We start from the raw sequence: 26,904 nt of genomic DNA on the forward strand, positions 1-26,904 counted from the left end.
TTTTAATATAAAATATTACTGAAATATGACACTTATCAACTCCATCCCAACCTAAAATTTTGCCTGTCCTCTAGCAAGATAAATGAATATAAATAAATCATATTTGAATTTAAATGTAAAAACAACTTTATTCACTAAACAACATATTAAATTAGAAACTTATGTTGCTTCCAACTTCAAATATAGCAAAATATGGATACAATCAACTTTTAGGATCAAACAAAAACAATAAAATGACAATTCATCAAGGAATTTCTTCTCATACACTCACAAGTAAGTGTTTCTCTCTATTTTTACTGAATCCTAACAAATCCAGTTTGTTTTCATTTCATGTTCACATCATAATCATATTAGAAACATGAATCTTAAGGTCTTTTACTGGGTTGTAACGAGGCTAGGCTTCCAAAAAGTATTGATAATTTAGATAACAAAATGCACATTTTAAAGAAGAAAAACATAACTACAATCCAATTACAGTACATATGAGTTATCTAATCACCATTTTCTTTGACTTCACACTTTTTCTCATTTTATTCATGATTTCAACATGAATTTCTCCTTTTTTTCTTTTCTTTTTTCAATCAATAATATGAATAGATTATTCATATTTCCAACAACTAAATTATTTAAACTCTAAATCGCTAGAACCAACAATTCCATTTTATGTATATTGTATATTGCATCTATGTTCTCCTTCCTTAAATATGTCAATGGGTAAGAAAATATATCATTCAAGGTGTAGGGTGCAATAATAAAAAAAAATGGTTCAAAAAGGGTTATAAAAAAAATGAATTCTATTTATATAAAGGTTGACTATTTGGTCATGGGTTCCTTATTTGTTGGTTTTAAGTGGTTTTTTCTCTTTTAAAGTGTCTACATTTTTCTTTTAAAATTTCACAAAACCTTTGGCATTGTAGACCATGTGTTTGCTATTGAATTTCAAATGGAATTTGGTCTGCAATGATATTTGGCAAACCACAAAAGTAACACACATGTTATCACCTATAAGATGCAATGGACTTGTTGGTTGTTATATCAGTGCAAAGAGCCTGTAAGGAGCTGGTATGCTGGAATGGAAAGTGAATCTAAATGTGGTGTGATGTAATAGGTTATGCGTAAGCAATTGGCTAGTGGTTATGCTGCATTAATTCCCAATTTCTTGTGCTTGTCTAATGAGGTCCAGTGGTATGCTAGTCACATGCAACTCAATTTTATGCATAGGGTAGAGGGAGCATTTTTTATGTGGTTATAGCTTTTCTAAGCAATTTTGGTAGGAATGGTTTAATGTGCTTTTCCTTCCCTTTGGGTTTGTAAGGGGTGGAGGTATCTGAGAGTTTAAGTTTTTTTTACTGTGTTAAAATGTTGAGTTGTTGAACTCTTCTCCTAGAAGATATGTATAAGGGTTGGAACACTCCTTAAGTGTTTCATTTTATTTTATTAATTCATTGCCGAAAAAAAAAATCTATAACATGGATTTATTGAACCCAATGATTACGCATGATTACGCAAGGGTGGTCCGAATTTAGAAACTTCTATGTCTTTAAAGAGGTATGTTGACCACTGTTGCTTTCACATAATTGTTTTCAAGGAAGACTCCACGCCATTGTCAGTGAAAAAACATGTACCTATTTTTTATGTTCTTTTGATTTACTTCTCAATCACTCTAACCTATTATCAATGTCAAACAAGTCATTTAATGATATTTTTGTGTCATTTTTTGTTTAATACTTCTTTACTTTACTTTATATATTGTTTTTAATTATGTTAATATTAAAGCATTAATTATTTTACTTCTAACTCATTGGTACATGTTTTTCTGTAGGATTTGACTTGTGAATTGCAAAGACAAATTCAAATATGTCAACATTGATGTACATGACAAGGATGTTATGGGCAAAATCCTTATATGAAAAAGGGACGAAGAAATCCTAAACATTAGGGTGTGTTTGGATTAGGAAGAGGATGTGTGAGGATTTGAGAAAGTGGATGTGTGAGGAAAGTGAGGGTATTTGAATTTGGGTATGTTAGAGTAGATGTGTGAGGAAAATTTATTGAAATTTGTGAGTGATGCGATGGTTGTAAGAAAAATTTGATATTTTTTAAATGTATAAAATGTAAGTTTACAAATTTACCCTTATCTTTAAAAATATTTTGAATAATAAAATATGAAGTATTTTTGCACAAATTTGAGTTAATTAAAATTTTGTAATTATTTCCAATACCATTGAATAATTATTTAAAAAAAAACACGAATTTCTTATCATTAAACATGATTTTTTTTCATAAAAATAATAAATTTGTAAGTGACGTGATGAGTATGATTGAAATTTTAATTTTTTAATTAATGAAAATTAAGATTACAATTTTTTATATTTAAAAAAACTAATTTATTTATTTATATGAATAACTATATTTAATTTCATTATATTATAATTTTATTTATTATTAATAATAAACAATAATTATTAATAATATTATTAAATATTTTATAGAAATAGAATAAAATAAAATAAATTATTATTAATAATTTTATTATTTAATAATTTTATTTAATTTATATTTATTATCGTTATTTTAAAAATGTATTTTATTAATAATTTCAATAAATATTTATGTTGGTTAAATTTATGTAATAATTAATATTTATATTTAGATAATTTTAATATTATTTTATTTGTATTACATTATGTTATATATATTAACTATACAATAAAAAAAAGTAATATGCTACTTTTATGTAAAGATAAAAAATGAGGATAAAGTGGGAAAACACATCTACTTATGTGGTTTTATGCAAGGTTATTTGTAATATGAAAAGAAGTAATGAAAATACCGTTCATGTTGATCCCCTGTTCCTCTTCCACGCACATTAATAGATTCAAACAAGGAATATCACTGCAATTCTATTCTTTGAAGCAAACAAATCCTTAGAGAAAATAACATACTTTTGTTTAAGATACGAAAAGCATAACAAGAACATTGAGACTCTTTATCCCTTAATAAAGAATGTATGTTTTACAATTTATTTTTCTTACAACTTAGTTTTGAATCGCGTTTCTTTTGGTGGAAACTAAAAGCTTCATTTTTAGATTTAATTACTATTTTAATTCTTGTATTAAAGGTGAAAAATCAATTCCATCTCTCAAATTTTAAAAAGTTTAACATCGTTTCAATTTATTTAACAAATTCAATTTAATTTCAACCTTTTAAAAAAATTTAATGTTACCTACGTTTTAAAAACAGTTCAATGTATTAATTACAACATTCTTTTTAAACTATTCAATATAGTAACACATAATTCAATGTAGTGATTACAACCTTCTTTTTAAACTATTCAATATTCAATATAGTAACACATAAATCGATGTACTGTGACACATAATCACTAAATAAATATATTTTAATAAGAATAATATAATATAATAAACCATATTAAATTATTTTGAAGAAAATCTAAAATTATTTAAACTTTTTAAAAATCTTAAGACTGAATTGATTTTTATCCTTAATATAATATAAGTACTAAAAAAATAACTAAACATTATCTTTATTTATTCTATATGCATTACATTCTTATCCTCTATTATTGGTGCTATAAATAATTTTATAATAACAACAATGCTTTCAAACTAAAAAATATAATATATTATATTTTTTAAATAAGTCCCTTCCGTTGCAGAGGTAGAACACGGGTAAAAGTAGTATCACGGGTAGAAGTACTATTATATGTACACGAGTTAGGAAGAAAGAAGATGTTACTATGAGAATGATAACGAAATTGGAAAGCCACGTGGCTAGATCTCAATTGGCGCAGCAGCATGAGTGAAGATAAACTCCAGTGCAGTGGAGCAGATGTCTTCGAGAGGGACATTTGCGGTTGTATCCACGATGAGCCTCGCCACGTCACCCACGTCGTACTCCGTGCACCCTCCGTAGTCTTCCAGAAGCTTCTCCAGCTCCTCCCACGTCTTCGGCTTGTGTCCGCCTGCGCCGCCGCCGCGCGCCTCCAGTCTCCGGCGCCACTCGCGTTGGTCGGCGGGGCGGCACTCGATGACCAGCAGGCGGGCGGAGAGGGAGGCGGCGAGGCGGTGAAGGCGGTGGAGGTGAGCGCGGCGGGAGAGTGGGGAGTCGAGGAGGACGCTGAGGCCGAGGCGGAGCTGCGTGGAGGCGATCTGGCAGATGACGTCGTATGAGAGGTCGTTGAGGAGTGAGGCGGGTGAGGTTAGCAGCAAGGGTTGGGTGCAGTCTTTGACGTCGTCTTTGTCTAGCACAGGAATTCGGAGCGATGAGGCTATGGATTCCGCTAACGTGCTTTTCCCGCTTCCCGGGTGCCCTTTCATCGCAATAATCACTTTCGACTCCAATTTTGCCATTTTCTCCTTCCAAACCACACCCCTTCCATTCAATGCTCATCCTTTTATTTTCACCTTCGCTTTTTGTTATGACTAATATTTACACGTAGTTGTGTCAACACATTTTTTTTTTCTTTATAAAGTTAATTTACTTATGTGTGGTCTAAATGTTTATCCACTTTATACATAAGTTATTGGTAGTTTTCAAATTCTTTAAAATTCTTTCTTTTTTATTTGTGTGTTTTGTTCGTCGGTGGAGTACATACGATTGTATTCTGACGTTCAAATGAGTTCAAATGAGTGCTAATGTCTGATTTTGTTTTCTCAAGATATGAAAAATGTAATTATCCCTCTTTAAAAGTCTTATTTATAGGTTGATTTAGACCTTTACTTGCGTGGATCAGATAATCAATTTGCCAAAACGTGTGTAGTGGTTTTGCTTAATATCTCTACATGAGAGACATTTATATTAATAATGTACATTTTCTCCCCTCAGAAATTTCATTTATAGGTTGACTTGGACCTTCACAAATGTGGACTAGATAATCAGTTCGCCAAGATATATGTAATGGTCTTGTTTAATATTTTTATCTCTCACATAGGAGCATTTATATTGATAAAATAAAATAAAAGCAGAGCATATGTGAATAATTTTATATTTTAAATAGTTTTTAAGAAAATAACTATGAATGGAAGAATATTATTTTGTTTGAAATGGTTAGTTTTTTTAATGAAAACTTAATTAAATATATAAAAAAATAAGCATGTATAATTTTAAAATTATGTTGATTCATTCTTCTTGCACGTGTCATCATCACATTATACGTATATGTTACCGTGTTAATGGTAAAATAATAAAGTCGTACGCAATCTATCTATTTATTTCTATTAAGTCATTAAAAATGACAAGTTGCTATAAATTTGAGAATCACTTTATTCCTATTTTTTTGTAGTATTAGAACTATAAACAGACAGCATATATTAATCAGAAAATATACTTTCCAAATAAAAAAAAAACAAGGTTATAACTCAATAGCTAATATCAGATGTTGAAACAAACATGGAATAACTATAATAAGTGCTAAACTCTACGTAATTTAATTATTACCTAACTTTAGGTAAACATTTATTTGTATACACCAGAGATATAGTGTGAAAGCACGTTTAAGTATATACAAAACAGCTTATTTTTGTAGCCTAATATTTGATCAGATTCCATATAGAAATTATTAAATTTTGTCGTTGGTAAGTCACATTATAAGATAAGAAATAGCACATACATAGCTTGTGACGTTTTTCAGTTTAGTTTCACTCACACATATCTCACTTAATTTGAAAATATTTTAGAATTAGATTTAAATAATAAATGAATTTTAAATAAGAATATTTTATAAAATTCTTTTGGATAAGCATAATTAAATTTTATAAAAACATTTTAATTTATTGAAACCTAGAAAGAAACATTGGAACCCAAGACAATAAATGAGATTTAATTTAACAGGAAGCGACGAAGTATCGGCAGGTAATAATTGAAATGATTGATGAAAGGGATTGAATACTGGGTACTTACTAGTCAAAACTATTATTCTATTTTTTTGTTAATTTTTATTTTCTTAAAAAAAAATAAAATTGAGAAGTGTATAAAAGACGCGGGGTGCCAAGCCAACCATAATTTTTCTTCATATCTCTGCCATCTTCCTCCTCGGCCTCACCTCTTCCGATCCCAATCCAGTCCAAATCCAAATCCAATTCAACATGTTAGGGTTTTCAGTGTTCCAGATTTTCCCTTCCATTTCTCCAATCACCACTGCACACGCAACGTGATTCCACCACCTTCGTCACTCCAACCTCTACAAACGCCCGATCGCATTTCTCCCCTACGCGCAATTCACGTCTATTCCCCCTTCTGCGGTACTTTACTTCCTTCTCTCCTCTCTTCACTGCTGCTAAAACTTAAAACGATTCGGTTATTGTTATCGTTATCGTTATTTTCTTTTTTAAGTTCTTTAAGAGATTTTACTCGGAAGTTTTATGTAATCGTTTTTTGTTTCTGGCGTCGCTCCACTTACTAGTACTTGGTGCTTTCAAATCTCACTTGATCAAGTGGTTACAATTAATATGAACCGCTGGGTGCTGGTTTTTATGTGGAATTATAACCCTATCTAGTTCTTACATGATTAAGAGTTTTCACTTTTTTTTTTTGTCAGTGTCTTCTGTCAGCTCTGCATTGATTTTAGTAGTTACGGACACTCAGAGAGCAGTAACTTATTTGATTTTCTTGCGAGTGATATTTACAGTGGTAACTGGTTGGGCTCGGTATTAATGAATAAACCGTTTATTACTGGTGTTTAGGTTGAAGAGTATTTGTACTTGGTATGTCATTTTTCTCCTACCCTCTCCGGATGGATGATTTATTTCCTGTAAATATTCATAATTGAATTTCACGCATGTTGGTTTGGTTGGTGGATCTGCGATAATGTTGTTGGTTGTTATTTACATTGCTGGATAGCAACATTTGGAAATTGGAACAGACCTTTGGGTGAAACTTGGGTATGTACGCGGGATATGAAGCATTTCTTGTCTTCATTGATTTCAGAGGTTTTGGATGGAGTAAAAGAAGAAAGAGTGTTGTGGCAATGTGTTTTATATGCAAACAAACTTCTTGCTGTCTTTGTTTGATTCTGAACGTTTGGATTTTCCATTGGATTTGCTTACCTTGTTAGAGTTGATATGGTATAAGATTGCTTTCACGGAAAGATATTAGCACACTTCTTTTTAGTTTTCGATGTGGACTATCCTTTTCTGCAAGGAGGATCCCATCCTCCAAATTCCTCCTGTTTCTTCTTTCCTAATTTGAATATATTCTGGCTTTGTCGATATGAAAGTTTTGATTAGCTATCTCTTTTGCACACAGTAAACAAATACTTAATTTGTTAAGTATCTTTACCTCAATTTGTATGACTTCTGTGATAGTTATCCTTAACACTCGAGTCATTTTCACAGGAAAAACAAATTAGGATTCATCATTGGCTTTTAAATTTTTTAACATCTTGTCTTCAAACCTGTATTTGTTCATAAAACAGGATACTGAAGTAAAGGCAGAAAGCTCATAAGATCTTCAAAAAAGTTCTCATTCAAGGGGAGTGTTGCAATGTTGGCTTCTAATGAAATGATGAAATTCAAATCTTACCAGAACCGGGCTAATTTGTTTGTGAAGGAATATTTGTTAGCAGACCCTTTGATTCCATACACTTCTATTATTGGTGGTATTTTCGCTTGCAAGATGGTATAGTGTATTAAATTATATTGTCATTCTATTTTCTAAAGTATTCCTCTTGACTTAAGAGATTTTATGGTTAGTTTTATTTATCTTTATTTTACATTTATCTTTAAATATTCCCTGTTTTTCAGGTCTATGATCTGACTCAGCTCTTTAGCATTGTTCACTTTAAGAGCTATTCCAGTCTCACTAGAATTCAACGCATTGAGTGGAATAATCGGTGAGTGGATGTTTCCATTTCATGGAATGTTCTTATTTAGTTTCTGACAAGATAATATGTTTATAATTTTTTTCCTATTATCTGTGCAGCTCTATGTCAACAATTCATGCTATTTTTGTAACAACTATTGCATTGTACTTCGTGTTTTGCTCCAATCTATATTCTGACGACCAGTTTTCTGAACTTGTTACATTTCGAAGCTCTTTATGGTCTACATTTGCTCTGGGGGTAAGAATGATGTGGACCCTGGCCAATTTTGTTTGCCTTTACTCTTCCTCTCTGCAATTTATATCTGCCCATCACCATTATCTATGATATACAATAATCACTTATAATTGTCTCACTTCACTGTTGAGGGCATGTCAGTAAATCTAGTTCACTTAATCAATAGGATAAAGGGATGGATCATGGAGTTCAACTGTATCATGTATGCCAACTAGGGTTACGTATTATGTCATCTTGTTTACTGGCCTTTTAGCATTATCTGATATTCACATGAATGGCATGATGTAGTGGAGTTCCAAAAGAAGTATGAGATAATATACTTTAGATGAGTCTGATACTAAACATACTGTAAGTTAAGTCTGAATCACTAGACATACTGGAAGTTAAATTTGGAGGAAACCCATGTGTTGTTACGAAAGCTAGACAGACTAGAGGAAAACATGGGCTGCCAGGGTAAAGCAAAATAGTATTTTAAGTAATTATATATGATAAGCAAGTAGATTTTTTTTTAATCAGCAATAATAAATTAAATAAATGGAGCCATTGGGGTGCTTCAACCCATAAACATGATGTACCATATTTACAACACATCCTATAAAGTATACCTTCAAACATGTATATCATGATAAAGAATAATGGACGCACATTACATTAAGATTCTAAGAATCCTACAGTACTTGCTGTATGGATCCTGCATAACCTCTTGATCCTCCACACCTAAACTACAACAACGTCTATCTTTGAATCTTTTTCTCTTTCGGGATTACGTATTTGTAGATCAACTTGACCGAAAACATAAATGTTCTGATTCTGAAACAGCCTTGTTATTGAGACTCTTCCTGCCTATCTTTGAATCTTTTTCTCCTTCGGCATTATTCATTTGTAGATCAACTTGACCGAAAGTACAAATGTTCTGATTTTGAAACAACTTGTTATTGAGACTCTTCCTGCATGTACATCTAATGCAGCCTCCATCTCATTGTGATTTCTGCAAAAGGCATATTGAGATCCAGCTGCATATGATAAGCAAGTAGATAATATTAACTTTCATGAAGTATAGGATTGTCTTTTGTAGTGCAAGAAATGATCATGCAATCCAGGCTCCAGCCTTGAGATTTAAGGTATTAGGAATGTTTCTTAGAAGAAGCCACTTTGTGAGGCTGGTTTTTTGTACAATGATCAAGTATCCAAAGACCCCAAGACTTAATCAGTAGGATACTATTGATGAAATGCTATTTGCCTTCAGCTGCATGTAACTTGCTGCTTGATTTTCATAGTTTATTTTTCTGCTGAAGAATGAAAAGCAAGATAATCCCATATGTTCTCTTAGTATGCATATGTTCTTCCAATTCCCTTTTACTAATGCTTATGTTGCTAGTGACAATTTACATCAAATGTGGACTTTTAATTGCATTGATTTTCCTGATACATCTAATGGTAACAAAGAAAATTATGTTTATAGATCGACTATGACCTGCAAGACATTTTTATTTCTATCTGGTTATGAAATTTGCATTTTGTTTTAATTTTAATGTAACAGGTTTCGGTTGGTTACTTCATCGCTGACCTTGGGATGATATTTTGGTTTTTTCCTTCTCTTGGTGGATATGAGTATGTAAGGATCATATCCTTTACCTTGCATGATTTAAACCAACGTGTTCATCTGAACTCTCTTATTCAATTTTAAGATATTCCACTTGATAGGAACGCAGCTGAAGATGATTATGGCTGGAGTTTGGTTTCCTTCCTTTTTCACCTTCTTTGGTTGTGGGTCTGGATTTAACATTACTTTATACTGACATTGATTCAGGTGATTCATCATTTGCTTTCTTTAGTAGCAGTAGCCTATTCAATGTTGAGTGGAGAGGGTCAGCTATACACATACATGGTCCTGATCTCTGAGACAACAACTCCTGGGATAAATTTGAGATGGTAATCTATCACTTAAATGTTGCAGTATATACATCATATAATTGATTTATTAATCCACATATTGTGTTTGTGAAGGTATCTTGATGCAGCCGGAATGAAGAAGTCGAAAGCTTATATCATCAATGGAGTTGTAATATTCATTGCTTGGCTGGTGGGTCAAGTAATTTCAGTTTAAAATATATTTATGTCACTCTTTTTGTGTATTTGTGGAATCATTGTGAATTGCATGTCAGGTTGAGTATATATAATCTCATCCTGGCCATCTTGGACATACTTACTGAAATGGTCTTTCTGCAGGTTGCCAGAATAGTTTTGTTCGTTTACATGTTTTACCATGTCTACTTGCACTTTGACCAGGTAATAACTACTGAAGTGATGAATTTCAGAAATTGTCTGGTATATGTGGTGCTTTGCAACAAGCAGATCTTAATATTGAATTTTTGGCCTTTTAAGATGGCTAATAATGTTTTGTTGCCCTACAAAATCACTTTCTGAACACGTATGTGTCTGTGGTTAATTGGGAGGGGGAGGCGAGTTTGTGGGTGCAAGGACCAGCATTTAGTGTGGTAGTCTCTGTCCATTTACACTAGTACGTACATACCATTACCTCGAGAAGATGGATTTGGTAGAACTTGTTCCAATAAATTTACAATTTGACTCCTCCTGTGGCAAGCCAATTTTTGTAGTAGTAGATCCATCATGTCAACTGCTTAGTCATGAAATGTTCTTCCCAGAAGATAGTTGGAAATACACGAACAAGTGATAGGGAATTAGGGAGTGGTTTGTTGTGAGATGAGAGGCCGAATCATGACTCTTGCATTTACATGCTTAGTTAAGACGAATGGGCAATCTTTCATTTTTTTAATAGGTGTCATAGTCTTGCTTGCATGGGAATCAGAAAAGTGGTTGTTTTTTCTTCTTCTAATTACTCGTCATGCAAAGTCTACTGTATAAAGCTTAGGATCTCACGTCATACAATTTTTGAAAACAGGTTGAGCAGATGCAGACGTTTGGACAAGTGTTAGTTATTGTTGTACCGCTGGTGCTATCAATTATGAACTTAGTTTGGTTTTCAAAAATTATCAAAGGATTGAGAAAGACTTTGGCGAAGAGACAGTGAAAGTTTGTGCTTAGTGATATTTTTAGGAAAATGAATACAGGTCAATGATGTGTAGTGAAAGATGTAAGAGAACAGAAACAGTTGAACGTGTTTGGGTCCCCTGTGGATCCGAACTTGTATAAATATGTTCATTCTGCCTTTTCCCCCCCTCCCCCATTCATGTACATTTATTGGTTTAATTTTAATTATATAGTTAAATGCAATGTATTTCGTTCCATTAATTTGGCAGTTATAGAACATATCGTGTTTCGGTCAATCTCAATATAAGTTTTATTAATGCTTTCGTGTTAAGTAAACAGTACGAGTAGTTGTGATAATCTTCAAAATCATAATTAGGATTTAGAAGCAATAAGACGTTAGGTTGATTTTCTTTGGATCAACAACATTTATTTCTTGTCTTTTTTGGTAACATGAACTTTACACTTGATTTTAAGAATTTGTTTTTGGTGAATTCCTGATTTCCTTCAATGTATCTTGACGAATGAATTTTTTCTTTTATGGACTGGATTTCGAAATCTATGCACTTGTTTAAACAATGATTTTCAAGAATGAATTGCATAGTTTTACTTTTTTTGGTTACATATTAAATTTAGGAAGGAGACAGTGTTATGTTACATGTCACAACGGTTATAGTTAGTTTCCATAAGCATGATTCTGTTTTACTCTGTTCAATCAACCTCTTGTGGAATTATTTTTTAAACCTATCCAGGGTTCCTTTCATGAAAATCTTGCTTTTTATTTTAAAAATGAATTTATTTCTATAAATTTTGCATTGGTATGATTGTTGAAGTTATTTCCAAAAACTATACTTTAATATATATATATATATATATATATAATTATTTTTGTGTTGTGTTTAGGGTTTAGGTAAAGGTAATTGAGACTTTATGAAATTATCATTAATTTAAAATGTGTTATCAAGGATTGAAATTGACCACAGTGTGCGTGAGACAATTCCTAGAAAAGAATTATGAATAAGAAATGAGTGAATGTTAAAGAATAAAGAGGCATAATGTATGAGAATTTCATGGAAGTGAAGAAGAAAGTTGACCCAGCTCAACTTGATGAACCATACTATTAGATTTTTTTCGCTAATTAATAATCATGGTTTAAATTCTTGCACCATTATTATTATTATACAGAAGAAGAAAGAGAAGCTTTTTATTAAGGCTAACAAGCCTAGCTAACTTGTAACAAAGAATACAATAATTAACAAAGTATCTGCCTAAATTGTTAGCAGTAATTAAGTAGTGTTGTGCAGGTGTAATTAAGTAAATAAAACTAGAATTGATCACATATTCAGATTGTTAGGTCTAAGTTAATATAACTGTTTCCAAAGGTAATAGAATGATTAGCAGCAGCTGCAGTTGATGAGGGAAATTGCATCATGTCTTTGCTATTCTCATCACTTTGCATCATGGAAATTAGAGGTCTGCTAAAGGAGAATAATAGATTAGGAACATTTTCTTCTTCACTTGACTGCCCTTCCTGCAAGGTTTTCAAAATCAACATCCACTTCCTTCTCTTCATCTTTTTCTTTTAATAAAAATGTTCATTTTTTAATATTCTCAATTCAAATGGTCTTTTATAAAATCATTTGGAACATAAAAAAAAAATCAAAAATGCATAATATAACTAGATAACGAAGTAAATTACTACTTAAGTTTAATTATACCTGAAATGAACTTAAAAAATAAATTTGTAAAAAAATAGTGTTTCTATCTTAAATTATAACTTAAATTTATGTACCAAGTAAAAAACACACTCCAGCATTCCTAGCTAAAAATGATTTTTAGTTTCTTACTTTTTTTTTTAATAGCAAAGAATAAAATAAATTAAAAAATATTCTAACCTATACAAAATGTAGTCAAAAACCTCAAAAGAAAACTTAATAACCAAAAACTTTCAGTCTAACAATAATGGATGAAACTTGCTATGCACCTATATATAAATATTCTATAACAGATCTTCCCAAAACAAAGAAACAATATCTCATATTATTAAACACTCATATCTTCAACTAGATTGAACTGCCATTAATCCCTAATTAACTAACAACAAGTCCAACTGATTAAGTTTTTTTTTTTTTTTGGTCTAGCAATTAAGTCTAACAATTGAATAGTGAATGAAAAGTCGCAAAATATCAGGGAGATGACAATTGATATAATACCTGGTTTAGATCATAATCAGTTTCTTCAGTGCTTTGTAAAAGCCCTTTTTTGTTGTCTAAGAGATGAAGTTCCCCCTTCAGAATTATCCTGTGCTTTCATATTTTGTAAAAGGACATGTAAAAGCTAAATTAAATTCATATATGATCAAAATAACTTTTTCATACAACTCCAAAAGCCATATATACATATATATATTAAATTGACTTAGTTGTAAACTTTTTCCCAAAAGGTAGTTTAAGGAACGAAGATAGCTTATGTTTTATAAAAACTATATTAACCATTTCAGTTAAATGTGACATATTTAAATTTAAACACGGTTCCTTGTGTAAAAAAAGTTATGATTTAACCCTTATTTATGATCCAATAATACATGTATTCATTTCTTTTTTTAATTTACGATAAAGAATTAATAACATTTGAATTTTATCATATATGTTTGTGAATTTTATCATATAGGAGGAGTGGATACTATGGGAGGATGAATATAAGGAATACATATTATATGATTTTTTTGTATTCTTATTATTTATTGGACACCAGGTAGCGTATGTATTTTTTTATAACAGTTGGAACATATGTTAAATGCTTTAGTTAATTTATTTATTTTTTATATAAAAAAAATTGTGATTTTTTTTTTTTAGTTTTTAAATGTTAGTGGATATTTTATTCATTTGTCAAATTTTTTATTCATGTATATGTTTATGGTTTAAGACACTACAGTTTCTTATTTCTCAATGTTAAGAAGATTGAGAAGTTATTAAGTAATTCGAATCATGGTGTTGAAAAATATTCAATTTTTTTAATTTAGGGAACAAATATAATAATACTCAATTACATGTTATGTAAAAGATATAATTGAATCATAATAATTTTGAATCGTCCGTTAATTTCTCTAAAAAATTAAAAAAAAGTTATATTACTAGATATTTAATAATGATCTCATAATAAGATTGAATATACATTTAATATCATAGTAGATATAAATTATATCTTATTTACTTCTAAAAGTTGACAAGAAGAAATTAAACTTCTCCAAATCTTAAATAAAATATTTTGAACATACCCTTTTTAATCCAAGTCATTAACCAAAAAAGTTTTGAAAATGAGTGATGGGAGGGTTATACCTTTGGGTTGGAGAAATGGAGCATAGTTTGAAATCGTTTGCATTTCCTTCCACCAACTCATCTGCAGAATTCTTGGCATAGTCTTTCATGTTTCTGTACATCTAACAAAACCCATTTCTCTTTATTCAATTACTATATATTATACTTAATATTCATAGATAATTTGGCATATCACACCATCAAAATTAACATGTTTTTAACTCATAGTTAACAAAATAATAATCATGGCCAGGATTACAAACTTTACTAATATTTTATCTACCTTTTGTAAATGTCCATTTTAAATATATAAAAAACTTATTTAACCAAGTGTGACTTCAATAATGGAACACACATTGTGCCTTTATACATTGTCATATGTTTTAAACAACAACTGATGATATATCTAAATTCTACGTATCATTGTGGTTTCCATAATGGGGAATTTCTGAGATCAACTCAGATATATTTAAAAATAGCTTAATATGATCATTTTGAAAGAAGGCTCTGTGAGCGTTTTGATTTTGTTTTTCAGCAATAATTGAAGCGACTTTGAAATATTTGGTCTAAGTTATTTAATGAATCATTTAATGTAAAAGGAAAAGAGATGTGACAGAGATTTGACCTAATTAATTAATGATTAGAAAAAGCCCTAGAACAATATAGCAAATTAATGCTTTTCATAATTCTCTTCACAGAACTATTTTGCTTTTAAGTGAAGAAACAAATTGCTACTGCATTAGCTACTATATATTAATACATATACATATATGTATGTATGTATATACCTGAAGATGGCTTTTGATGTGAGCGATACTCAGTCCTCTCACACGCATCTGCTGCAGAATTCTCTTTGGAGTTGCCTCTGCAAAATCATGTGGTTCAATTATTTTTATTTGCAGTTTAATTGAGCATCTCAATTTGCAGACAGCTACTTCCCACCTTAATTCGGTTTCATATTTCACAGAGATGAAACAAACTTCATCTATATATGTATAATATAATTTTCTGATATATATTTATAAGTGTGTGTGTGCCATGACGCAAATTACCTTCTCCCAGTAAGGATGATAAGAATCAGAAGAAAAAACCAGCAAAATAAAAGAAATCCAGAAATGAAACTCAGACATGCAGAAAAGTGAGTCAACAAAGCACAAAAGTTAAGCAGTCAAGGCAAGTTCCAAGGTTGCATCAGAAAAAAAATAAAAATTGATCGAAACCTTCAGTCATATGCTTTCATTAACAGGTTTTGGAAACCTTAATTAAACATATAATTTGGTATATATAAACCCTAGCTACCATATATATGATGGAAATTGAACTTAACTGTGTTTTCCACCTATACTTTGAATAGCTTGAACAAAGTGTTGATGGAGTTGAGGTGTCCAACGAAGGCGTGGAAGTTCAGATTTGTTGTACTGCCTCACACTTCTCTCACAATTTTTCATTTTTTTCTGTGTTTCAGCCTTTTTCATATGAAGCTATATCATAGCTTCTGAACCTCAAATCAAATAATAAGAACACTTCAATATGAATGCTGCAGGTACAAAAAGTCCATGGCCAATGACTTTTCATCAAACTGAATTAAATGGATTCCTAAAAGCTATAATATTGCACTCAAATTCTCTTTGTCTAATTTTCAAACAAAATAATCGCTTTTCTATCACTCCATATTCAAATTGACAAACACGAGAGAATGAAAACGTGTTTTGAGAATATGATATTTGTTACATTCCACCATCGAATTCACATTCCTTTTTAACACACAGTGTTCTAAATATTCTCAATCATTGATTCACAAATTAACAAGTGGATTTTTTTATAGGAAATATTAATTTAAATATAATGTACTAACAATCTAATATGAATTGTCGACTAATAAAAAAATTATTTACTTTCTTTTATAATAATTATTTAAAATTATATTTAAAATAGCTTTTAATTATAGAATACAAAATTAGTATGATGATTTATTTTAAATCTAAACTAAAAATGTGTTAACTATCCTTGTAGTCAATTTTAATGTAACTCTATCGTAATTTTTAATTAAATTTGTTTGTTCCTTAAGTTTAGTTTCACCAAAATATGAATTAATATGTTTATTTACATAGTATACATGAAATAAAAAGCATTTATTGCCCGAAAATAATAACATTTACCGACACATTTGAAGCTTTGACATTTCTTTATTATAGTTTTCAATGACTTGAAAAAAATTCAATTATGTAAAAGAACAAAATTAAGCACATGAATATCTTATTATATAAATATCCACATATATAGTATACTAGTTAAGACATTTTGCAATCAATCATAAGCAAAATAAATTATTGTTCATTAATAAGAATAATAGTTAAGTTTATTTAATATTATTGTTCTCATAAATGAAGAAATAATTTTTAAATTTTACTCAAATTATATCTATAGAGAATGCTTAAGTTTAAATATAACGGTATTTTAAAAATAACAACATTAAATAAAATTTAGGAAATTAAAGTTTGTTTTTATTTATGTCGACAATATCTTTTTTTCTTATACTATATATTTTACATTTATTTTTGTTTCTTGAATCCATTTTTTTAATGAACAGACCTCAAATAAAAAGGGACATCATTTTATTCCCCAAATGGAAACATGTGATGTTCGTGTAGGATATTTACAATGTTTTTCCTATGTATTGTCTCCATCAAAATTAATAATTAAAAGGAATGATATATACCAAAAAACACAAAAATTCCTTTTCCATTCATTTTTCTTTCTACTTTTAACGACAAACAAATCTAAGAAGAAAAACAACACAACAATTCGATATATTATAATCTTGAATAAATGAAGACCATCACAAATTTTCCACGTCAATAATGTTGTGCATGTGTTCAAACAAATAAGGCATACATGGCTGTCATTCCAAGGTTGTATCAAGTGTCACGAAAATACAATTACATGTAAAATCAAACTGTATTTTTTTTATTCATGATACTTGATAGTGTTTGATTTGTTTGCAAAACAAATAAATAAAAATAATTTCCATTGTGAAATAATATATAGTTGTTACATAATCACTAAAAACAAAATCATCAAATAGAAATCAATTTTAGAGATACAAAATAATTAGTTGTTATACTGATTAAATTAGAGACCATTTTAAATACTAAAAAAAAATTAGTTTCTAAATTGGTATTTATTAGATACCAAGTTTTAGCTACCAATTAACAATAATATAAACTACTTACTACTTTAGAAACCAATTTTTTTTAGTTTCTAAAATAATTTCTAATTTAATCACTATAACAACTAATTATTTTTTTCTTTAAAATTGATTTCTATTTCATGATTTTTTTTTAAAAATGGTTTCTATTTGATGATTTTTTTTTAAAAATGTAAATAAATTTTTAATAGTTTTTTGTTTTTGAAAAAGAAAAAGTATAAAAAGAAGTTATAGTTGTTAATAGAGGAAGAAAAAATGTGTTGAATATGTCCATGGGCAATCAATCAATTTGATGTAAGTTATTGACGGTGCCTACTTTTGGACCCATCTATTGCCTTCATTATGCCGTGCTCAACACTACTTTTCCCTCAAAATTCGAACATAATGGAATCAAAATCTAAAAAGTCTAAAATTGAGATTTAAAAAAAAAATTATGATAATTAAATAATTCCATATGGTCCTAGATTCCACTTAATTTTACTCTAGTATGTTTTAAATTTTATATCTACTTTAACTTAGAATATATAACCGAATGCAAGTAAATTCTATAATCTATAAACACTAAAACAAAAATTAATTTTAAAAACTAATTTATTAATTTCTAGGATAATATCAAACACTAATTTAGAATATACATCACTAAATAGTTAAAACTTTTGTAATTAATGTTATATACTCATTTGAAAAATATTTTATTAATAATAAAAATTCTTTAAATATCAATATTTTTTAATGTATTAAATAGTATTTAACTTAGTTAATATATGATTAATTATTTTTTATCTTTAAACTAATTGATATTTAATAATTCTATTTTAGTGAAAGTAAACTTAAACTTAAAAATATTTTTTATATAATTCAAAACTCATTTTAATAATGTAGTTATCAAATTATTTATAAATATCTCATCTCTTAAAATGTTTAAGATCATATATGGCCATCCACGTGGATATACATTTCCTTGATACCCTTTGTTTAATCTAAAGGTGATTCCAATTCAAGGATTCCATGCACGTAAATAGTAGAAAAAAATGCATATTTGGTTCTAAGATAGATCTGCATCAAGTTCCTAATGCAAACTTATGCAACAACCGTCACAGAACATTTTGAATGTTTTCGTTTTTATGTGATTGCTGTTTTTTGTTTTTTATAAGATTTAGGACCACCAGAAGTGTTCCTCTTAATTTAATTTAATTATTTATTGTTAAAAAAAATGCATGGGAAAAAATTAGGTTTTGATTTCTTCATTCCCACTACTTGTGTTGCGTATAATGTTTTAGGAACATTGGTTTATGGTTTTCTTGGATTCAGAAAGTAACATAAATAGTATGAACTTTGTTAAACGACCATGTTGATAATTTATGTGTTTTTCAACTTAGTCAAAATCGAATTTTAGTTCTTAAATTTGAAAAACTATTACTGAATTTTGTGTTTCCGCGTATGCATGTTATTCGTCCCCACATGAGCTACCATCAAACCATTTTTCAACTTCCTAATTCAATTCCATATTTCTTCAATACGATTCAACGAAAACTTAATCAACTTTACTAAATATAATCACTAATACATCGTTGAAAAGAAAATCAACTATCGATGATTATATATATATATATATATATATATAAATAAATAAAATCATGTATGGTTAGAAATATTAAGGGTTGATTTTCATTAACAAATAAGATTATTTAGTTTATCATGATTATTCACTTTATTAGTAGAGTTAAACCTTTAAATATTGAAGAACATATTAGTAGAGTTAAACCTTTAAATATTGAAGAACATATTTATTAGAGTATAAAATAATTTATACAAAACTTGAAATGTTCAATAACAAAGACTACTTAAATTTTGTTATAAGCATGCATTTCAGTCTCAGTTTACTAACTTCGTATGTTTAATGGGACAAGCAACTTTATATAATTTAATTTATATATGTATTGTTAACATAAAACCTTTTTAGGCATATCTAATTATATAATTAATTATTAGACCTTGACTATAATTGTTATTTCTAAAAGATAATTTGTTTATATTCTCTACTTTATTATTTAAAAAATATACGAAATTTGTTAACATAATACTAGGAGAAATATATGCAATAATTAACTATACATTCTTATATAAATAAATAAGATTATTCTATTTTTGAAAAATTATATATTCATTATATTTTGACAAATTACAATATAAGATAGATATATTCAATATAAGATTGGTTAGATCACACGAGCAAAAATGAGTTATTCCCATTAATTTTCTCTAAGAATGTTTAGTTATGAGAAATAGGTAACTTACAGGTTTAGAAAAAAGAGAAATAATGGGTGATAGTGAATTAATGTGTTTGACATTATGTATGTATGAGTTAATTATTGCATATTGCAGATAACATATCTACCATCCATCGCTTTCAATACAGCAAGGTTAGCTAGAAAAAACTTGTGTATATGAATTCAAACTGATAGAAAAAAAAACACACGGAAATAACACATAATTATAAATTAACTGTAGAAAATAAATAATATAAAATTTAATGTAATTTGGTTGTTAATCTGTAATCTACGGTTAATTAATTTAGATTTGTATTTTTTTTATAATTTTATTACAAATATAAAGATCTTTTAAATAGATATTATAGAGGGGACACACTAATTAATCTCACTCGCTAAAATATGATGTCTAGTCAATCCAATCCAATTGATATGGTTTTACACTCAATACAAAAACATACAAAATATTTAATATAATATTAATTAATTTATTGTTACTGATTAAAGGAAAACAAATCAAGTATGATCTCGTTCTTATAGGCTTCAAACTATTAACAACCAATTCACATAGTTTACTTGTAATTAATTAACTTTGATTGTAATTAATTGACTTGGTTAAGTATTTTTCAGTGCGGAATCTAGAGTGATTAGGTTGGTATTAGGTCCTTATGAATTACCTCTAATGAGATTGGTTCAGTTAGATTTATCATATTATAAAAAAAAATATTATGTTCCTAAACTTTATTTTAATTATTAATTATTAATATAAGATTTAATTTCATATTAATGTTTTGTAAAATATTTCCTATATTTTAATAACTGATGATTTATTTTACGCATTATTTCCTATAAATATATTATTAACTTCCTTAGTAAGTTATAATAAAAAAAATCACATAATATGTCGGGAAACTAAGACATTTGATGATATTGTATAAGATAAAAAAAATTAGAACAAATACAAATATTCAAAAATATTGGAGATCCCATATCGACTAGATATTAGAGTTTTTCATTGTATATAAGTGTGTGCAAACCTCAATCTCATGAACTGGTATTATGGGGTTGAGTTAGACTTAAAGTCCACTTCGTAATATGAATGTCGAAAATATTCTTACAAAACAATAAAAATGATCTTAAATAAAAAAAAAATATAGACAAAAAAATACTTGCATACCCTCATTTCCGGAATAAATTTTTAGATTTGAATTTTAAAAACATATTTTTAAGTTTAAATTTAAAAAAAAAAAATTGGTGCAGTAAGAGAGTAAAATCCCTATCTAACACCATTTAAACTTTTATTTCCCTATCTAGCACCCTTTTGTTTTTATTTCCCTATCTAACACCCTTTTATTTTTTATTTTCCTATCTAACACAATTTCAAAAATAAATAAATAAAATAATAAATTTAAATTTTTTTTGATAATTTTAATTTTGAATGCATTAAAAAATAAATATTTTTAATGTTTAAATTAGTTAGAAATATAATTAATGAATAAAGAAATGAGTTTTTACAAAATAAAAAAAAAAGTAATAAACTTAAAATGTTTAGTTTAAATTTTTTTTTTAGAATGAAGAAAATAAAAAATTAAACTCTAAAACAACATAAAAGTTGAATCTATAAATATAAATTAGTATTTATTTTTATTATTATTGATGATGTAATCATGTTAATTTAAAGTAAAAAATACATGACATAATTATTAAAAAACCAAGTTGAATAAGGATTGATATGTACATAAGAGAACAACATGATCGAACAAAAAAATGTTCATATTGTCAAACACTAGGACACACATAAAGAACCTAAAAACCTGCCCAACATTATTGGATTGTGCACTTCTCGTCATTAATTATGTTTCATTTCACACAAACTATTTAATGTACCATTGAAGAAAATATTAAATGAATGATCATCTTTCATTTATTTTCCTTTTTATGATCAACATATACTTATTTAGTATCGCCTTATATCTCTTATATTTATCTTATTTGAATTTTTTTTATATCTTTTATCTTTATCTTATTTTGTTTTTGTTTTTATTTTATATCTTTTATGTTTTTAGTTATTATTTTCCTGTGATTCTTTATTTATTTTTTATTTTTGTTTTTATTTTATTGTTGCTGTTTTTATTTTCTAGACTTATTTATTTTTGCATTTTTTCTTCTCATTTTTAAGCATTAAGTGTAACATTTGCATTAATTTTTTTTAGGATTTTGCATTTAAGGTAGACACTTCAATATTATTTGTGTGTCCACTATTAATTAATACCAATTGACTTTGGTTTTTTTATAATTATGTCCTGTATTTTTTACTTGAAATTAACATGATTACATCATCAATAATAATAAAATTAAATACCAATTTATGTTTATAAATTCAACTTTTATGTTGTTGTAGGGTTTAATTTTTTATTTTCTTCATTCTTAAAAAATAATTTTAAACTAAACATTTTAAATTTATTACTTTTTATTTTTATTTTGTAAAAAATCATTTCTTTATTCATTAATTACATTTCTAACTATCTTAAACATTAAAAATATTTATTTTTTAAAGCATTCAAAATTAAAATTATCAAATTTTTTAATTTTTTATTTATTTTTGAAATGGTACTAAATAGGAAAATAAAAAATAAAAGGGTGCTAGATAGGGAAATAAAAACAAAAGGGTGCTAGATGGGGAAATAAAAGTGTAAATGGTGCTAGATAGGGAATTTACCCGTGTACCTCTGATAATTCAATCACCCAACCTATCATTCGTCCGGCTAAGTCGTGTTTAGTGAGAATCTTCATAATGGGGTAGTTAGTTTTAACTATGACCCGATGATTCTGGAAGTACATTCGCATCCGTTGTGCGGTGATGATTAACGCCAATGCGACTTTCTCGACCATTTGGTACCTGATTTTCGCGCCATGTAAGACTCGGCTAACAAAATATATCAGTCGTTCTTCTGCTTCTATTTCTTGCACAAGGACTAAACTTACCGCTTTGTTGGAAACAGCAAGATAAACTATGATGGGCTCTCGTGCGTTCAGTTTTTGGATAACTGGAGGAGATGTTAGAAATGCCTTTAGTTGAAGAAAATTTTGTTCGCATTCGGCCGTCCATTCAAACTTGGTTGTCTTCTTCAACAACTTTATAATGGGCCTTGTTCGTTCGACGAGCTTTGGTACGAATCGAGACAAAGAAGTGAGTCGACCGATTAACCGTTGGATTTCTTTGAGTCCACTAGGACTTCGCATTTCTGTAATAGCCTTACACTTCTCAGGATTTGCATCTATGCCCCGATGGGTAAGCATGAAACCTAAGAACTTTCCACCTTCTACGCCGAACGCACACTTTTCAGGGTTTAGACGCATGCGATATTTGCGCAAGGCTTGAAAAACTTCCTTCAAATCTGAAATATGTTGCTCACACGAGTCAGATTTAACAACAATATCATCAACATATACCTCCACGTTCTGCACGATCATGTCATGGAAAACGTAGTCCATCAAGCGTTGATAAGTAGCTCCAACATTTTTTAGGTTGAACGGCATGACCTCATAGAAAAAGTTGTCGGAGTCCCGTTCTAAATGCTATTTTCTCTCTGTCACGGTGATGCATCTGGATTTGATTATATCCCGAGTACGCATCGAGAAAACTTAAGATTTGATGGCCGGCTGCTCTGTCGAATAGTCGGTCGATGATGGGTAGAGGGTACGAATCCTTCGGGCATGCTTTGTTAAGGTATGTGTAATCTACACATATTCTCCATTTACCATTTGATTTTTTGACCATTACCACGTTAGCCAACCATGTTGTATAGTGGGCTTTCTGAATGAATCCAGCCTGCACCAATTTATCAGTTTCTTCTCGGGCGGCCTTACGCCGCTCTTCACCCAACTTCCTTTTCTTCTGGACGATCGACCTAGCCTCTTTAAACACGGATAGGCGATGAGTGATAACATCGGGTTTTACCCCAGGTATATCTACAGCAGTCCAAGCAAAAAGGTCAGCATTTTTTATTAGCGTCTTACCGATAGTCTCCCGGTCGTCCTGTTTAAGGGATGTCCCCATGTGTGTTTTGCGGCCCTTATCGCGAAGGAATATGGGTTGAAGGTCTTCTCCAGCCTCCATGCGAGGATCGTCCAACCGAGGATCTAGGTTGACGAGAGCAACCAAGTGTCTTCCAGAACCCCTTCCCCTGGAGCGCCTTTTTGGTGACCGGCTTCTTCTACTTGGGGATCGGTTGTTCGTAGTTATATACAATTGTCTGGTTGGTTCGACCTTCAGACTAGCGACATAGCATTCTCTCGTAGTTTTTTGGTCGACATGTACCGTAGCAATGTCTCCATTGACGGAGGGAAATTTCGTGGCCAAATGAGGAGTGGAAACGATAGCTTTCAACCTGTAATGGACGAACGACCGAGCAATATGTTGTAAGACGTGTTGGCATTGACCAGCAGGTATCAGACGTTGATAGTTTTACTGAGATAGTCGTCACCGAAAGTGGTGAATAAATTGATATACACTCGAGTATCTACTCGCTCCCCCGAAAATCCGACTATTTGTTCGTTGTAAGGTTGTATCTCTGCTTCTGAAATTTTCATCTTTTTAAAGGTTTCCCAGTATAGGATGTCGACCGAGCTACCTTGATCCACTAGGACTTTAGCAATCGAACTTATCTATCTCCACCGTAATGACCATGGGGTCGTCCTAAGCGGGGTCAATTGCGGTGAAGTCGTTGTCCTTGAACGTGATTGGTGGTATGTGCGGTCGTCGATGTGTAGAGGTTGAATGGACGAACTAAATTGCTTTGAGATGTTTTTTTCTGACGGAATTAGAGCATCCTCCACCTGTGAAACCGCCTGCGATATAATTAACCTCTTGAGGAGGTATGCCGAGCGACACTGGTCCGACAATGGTGTTGATAACCTCACAAACTCTTTGTTTGGTTCGACTTCTGCATTCAGGGGTTTCACTTCGAGGTCGCGTCTGTCTGACTGGACTCTCACTTTGTTTTCTACAACTCGTGCGGCGATGGTCGTCGCAGTTTTGGTCGTCTCTTCATCCAGAACGTTCTTTATCTTTGGAATAATCAATGTCGCGCTGGGGCGACCGCGGTGCAGACATGGTTGTTTTCACAAACTTGCAGAGGTGGCCGGCTTGAACAAGTTCTTCTATCTTGTCCCTCAACGCTTGACAACCCTCAGTCGTATGACCGTAGTTACGGTGATATTGGCAACGCTTAGCTGTATCCGCATTGGGCGGTGTTTGTGTTTGTTTTAATGCCGAGATCAACTCGGTTTGTAAGGCTTCGTCCAGAATCTTTCCTCTAGGTACCTTCAAAGGGGTGTAATTATGGAAGCGGGGACCTCTGTTAGAGCGATACCGATCTCGGTCGGCCATCACCATGGGAGGACGAGTCCCCTTATTTTTCTCTGTATTTTCAACCTGTGTCTTCCTGTGGTAGTCAACGTGTTCTTTTATTTGCATGAACTTAGTCGCCCTTGTTCTTAATTTGTCCATGCTATATGGTGGTCGTTTGATAAGACTTTCTGTGAATCGTCCCGGCAGTATGGCCGAGACCAAGTGGTGCATCGCTATGTCAGGATTTAGATTCTTGATTCCCATACATACCTTGTTGAACCTGTCCATAAAAGCTCTCAATGATTCTCCTCTTTCTTACTTAACATTAAGGAGAGACATGGAGGATGTACGATGGGGTCTAGTCGTAGCATATTGAGTGGTGAATTTCAATTCCAAAACATCAAAATTGGTTATGGAGTTTGGTGGAAGGTCGGTAAACCATCCAAGGGGTTCCTCTCTTAATGACGTGGGAAAAACCTTGCACCACACCGTTTGATCAACAGTATACAGGGTCATTTGTGTTCTGAAAATGTTTAAGTGCTCGTTCGGATCGGTGGAGCCATCATAAAGATTCATGGTTAGACCTCTCCACTTATTGGGAAGAGGTGTAACGATGATATCATCTGTGAAGGGATGACCTATTGGGTTTGCTACTTTGCCTGGAGCTACATACTTGATGCTTTGGTGGGTGTGGGGGGCAAGGGGGCAAGTGATGTGTGTTGTACGACCTAGGTTGGCACTTTTGTTCCAGATTGATGTGGAGGTGGCGTTCGTGCGCGAGAGTGTCCCTCTCGTTCGGATTGCTCAAGCCGTTCGAGTAGCCTTTTATTCTGCTCCTTTAGCTGAGCCATTTCCTCTTGTCGTTGTCGCTCTTCTTCCTGTTTATGTCGATCCTTCTCATGACGCAACTAGTTTGTAACTCCTTTCTAAAGCAATTCCTGCATCCGAGTCTGGAGGGTTTTGAGCATCATCATTTGTTCTTCTGTTGTGTTGTCATTGCTGGTGTTGTTCACTGCTGAAATCATTTTTGCTTGTTGAAATCCTTATGTCTGGGAAAAAGAGATTACTCGGTCCCCACGGTGGGCGCCAATTGTACCTATGTGGATGTTAGGACAGAGTAATATTGATCCACGTTGATACACAATTTGTTGTCGTGCGAGTAACTCCCTAATTCCTCAACTTCTTTCTCCTTCGCGCATGCGCTCGTCTGGTTGGCGGGGTACCTGCGATTACACTCCGACGCTCAAGTTAGTGTTAGTAATTGGTCTAGTCTCTTAGGATATCAAAAACATACATTTTCCCCCTTTCGGAAGTCCCTTTTATAGGTTGACTTGGGCCTTCACACTCGTGTGGGGACAGATAACCGGTTGCCAAGACATGTGTAGTGGTTTCTAGGTTGTGTATAGTGATTTCCGGATGTTATGAGAACGTGTTTCGACGTGTCTTTGACTTATTCAACATTAACCGTGTCTTTGACTCATTCAACATTAACTATAACTATTTTCTTGCCACATGTTTACTATCTTATATTATTAAATCATTCCCTCGGTCGTCCAGGATCCGACCGGTACCACCCGCATTAAGAATTTGCCTTCAAACTAATTTTCACAAACAATTTAACGATCCGACCCGTACCCGGTTTATTTCCGGGTTGCTGCGACCTTTAACGT

The 26,904-nt window shown here is 30.9% G+C and overlaps 3 protein-coding genes across 3 annotated transcripts; 1 reads left to right on the top strand and 2 right to left on the bottom strand.

The window, feature by feature from the left end:
- Positions 1-3,794: 3,794 nt before the first annotated feature.
- On the bottom strand, positions 3,795-4,373 carry LOC137825356 (uncharacterized). Its single transcript, XM_068631028.1, has one exon. It carries the CDS (start codon positions 4,371-4,373, stop codon positions 3,795-3,797), a length of 579 nt encoding a protein of 192 aa, XP_068487129.1.
- A 1,649-nt stretch (positions 4,374-6,022) lies between these two features.
- Positions 6,023-11,350, top strand: LOC137825990 (uncharacterized). The gene is made up of 9 exons (XM_068631818.1): positions 6,023-6,263; positions 7,436-7,638; positions 7,764-7,852; positions 7,942-8,080; positions 9,618-9,692; positions 9,888-10,009; positions 10,085-10,160; positions 10,307-10,366; positions 11,001-11,350. The coding sequence occupies exons 2-9, from the start codon at positions 7,504-7,506 to the stop codon at positions 11,127-11,129; spliced, it is 825 nt and encodes a 274-aa protein (XP_068487919.1). The 5' UTR covers positions 6,023-6,263; positions 7,436-7,503; the 3' UTR covers positions 11,130-11,350.
- Positions 11,351-12,234: 884 nt separating this feature from the next.
- Positions 12,235-15,887, bottom strand: LOC137827174 (probable transcription factor KAN4). Its single transcript, XM_068633398.1, has 5 exons — positions 15,731-15,887; positions 15,192-15,268; positions 14,425-14,525; positions 13,300-13,387; positions 12,235-12,617 (listed from the first exon to the last, which is right to left on the bottom strand). Exons 1-5 carry the CDS (start codon positions 15,876-15,878, stop codon positions 12,429-12,431), a joined length of 603 nt encoding a protein of 200 aa, XP_068489499.1. The 5' UTR covers positions 15,879-15,887; the 3' UTR covers positions 12,235-12,428.
- Positions 15,888-26,904: the final 11,017 nt, after the last annotated feature.

This window comes from Phaseolus vulgaris, chromosome 8 (assembly GCF_000499845.2).
Source record: "Phaseolus vulgaris cultivar G19833 chromosome 8, P. vulgaris v2.0, whole genome shotgun sequence".
In the NCBI taxonomy this organism is placed as follows: Eukaryota; Viridiplantae; Streptophyta; class Magnoliopsida; order Fabales; family Fabaceae; genus Phaseolus; species Phaseolus vulgaris.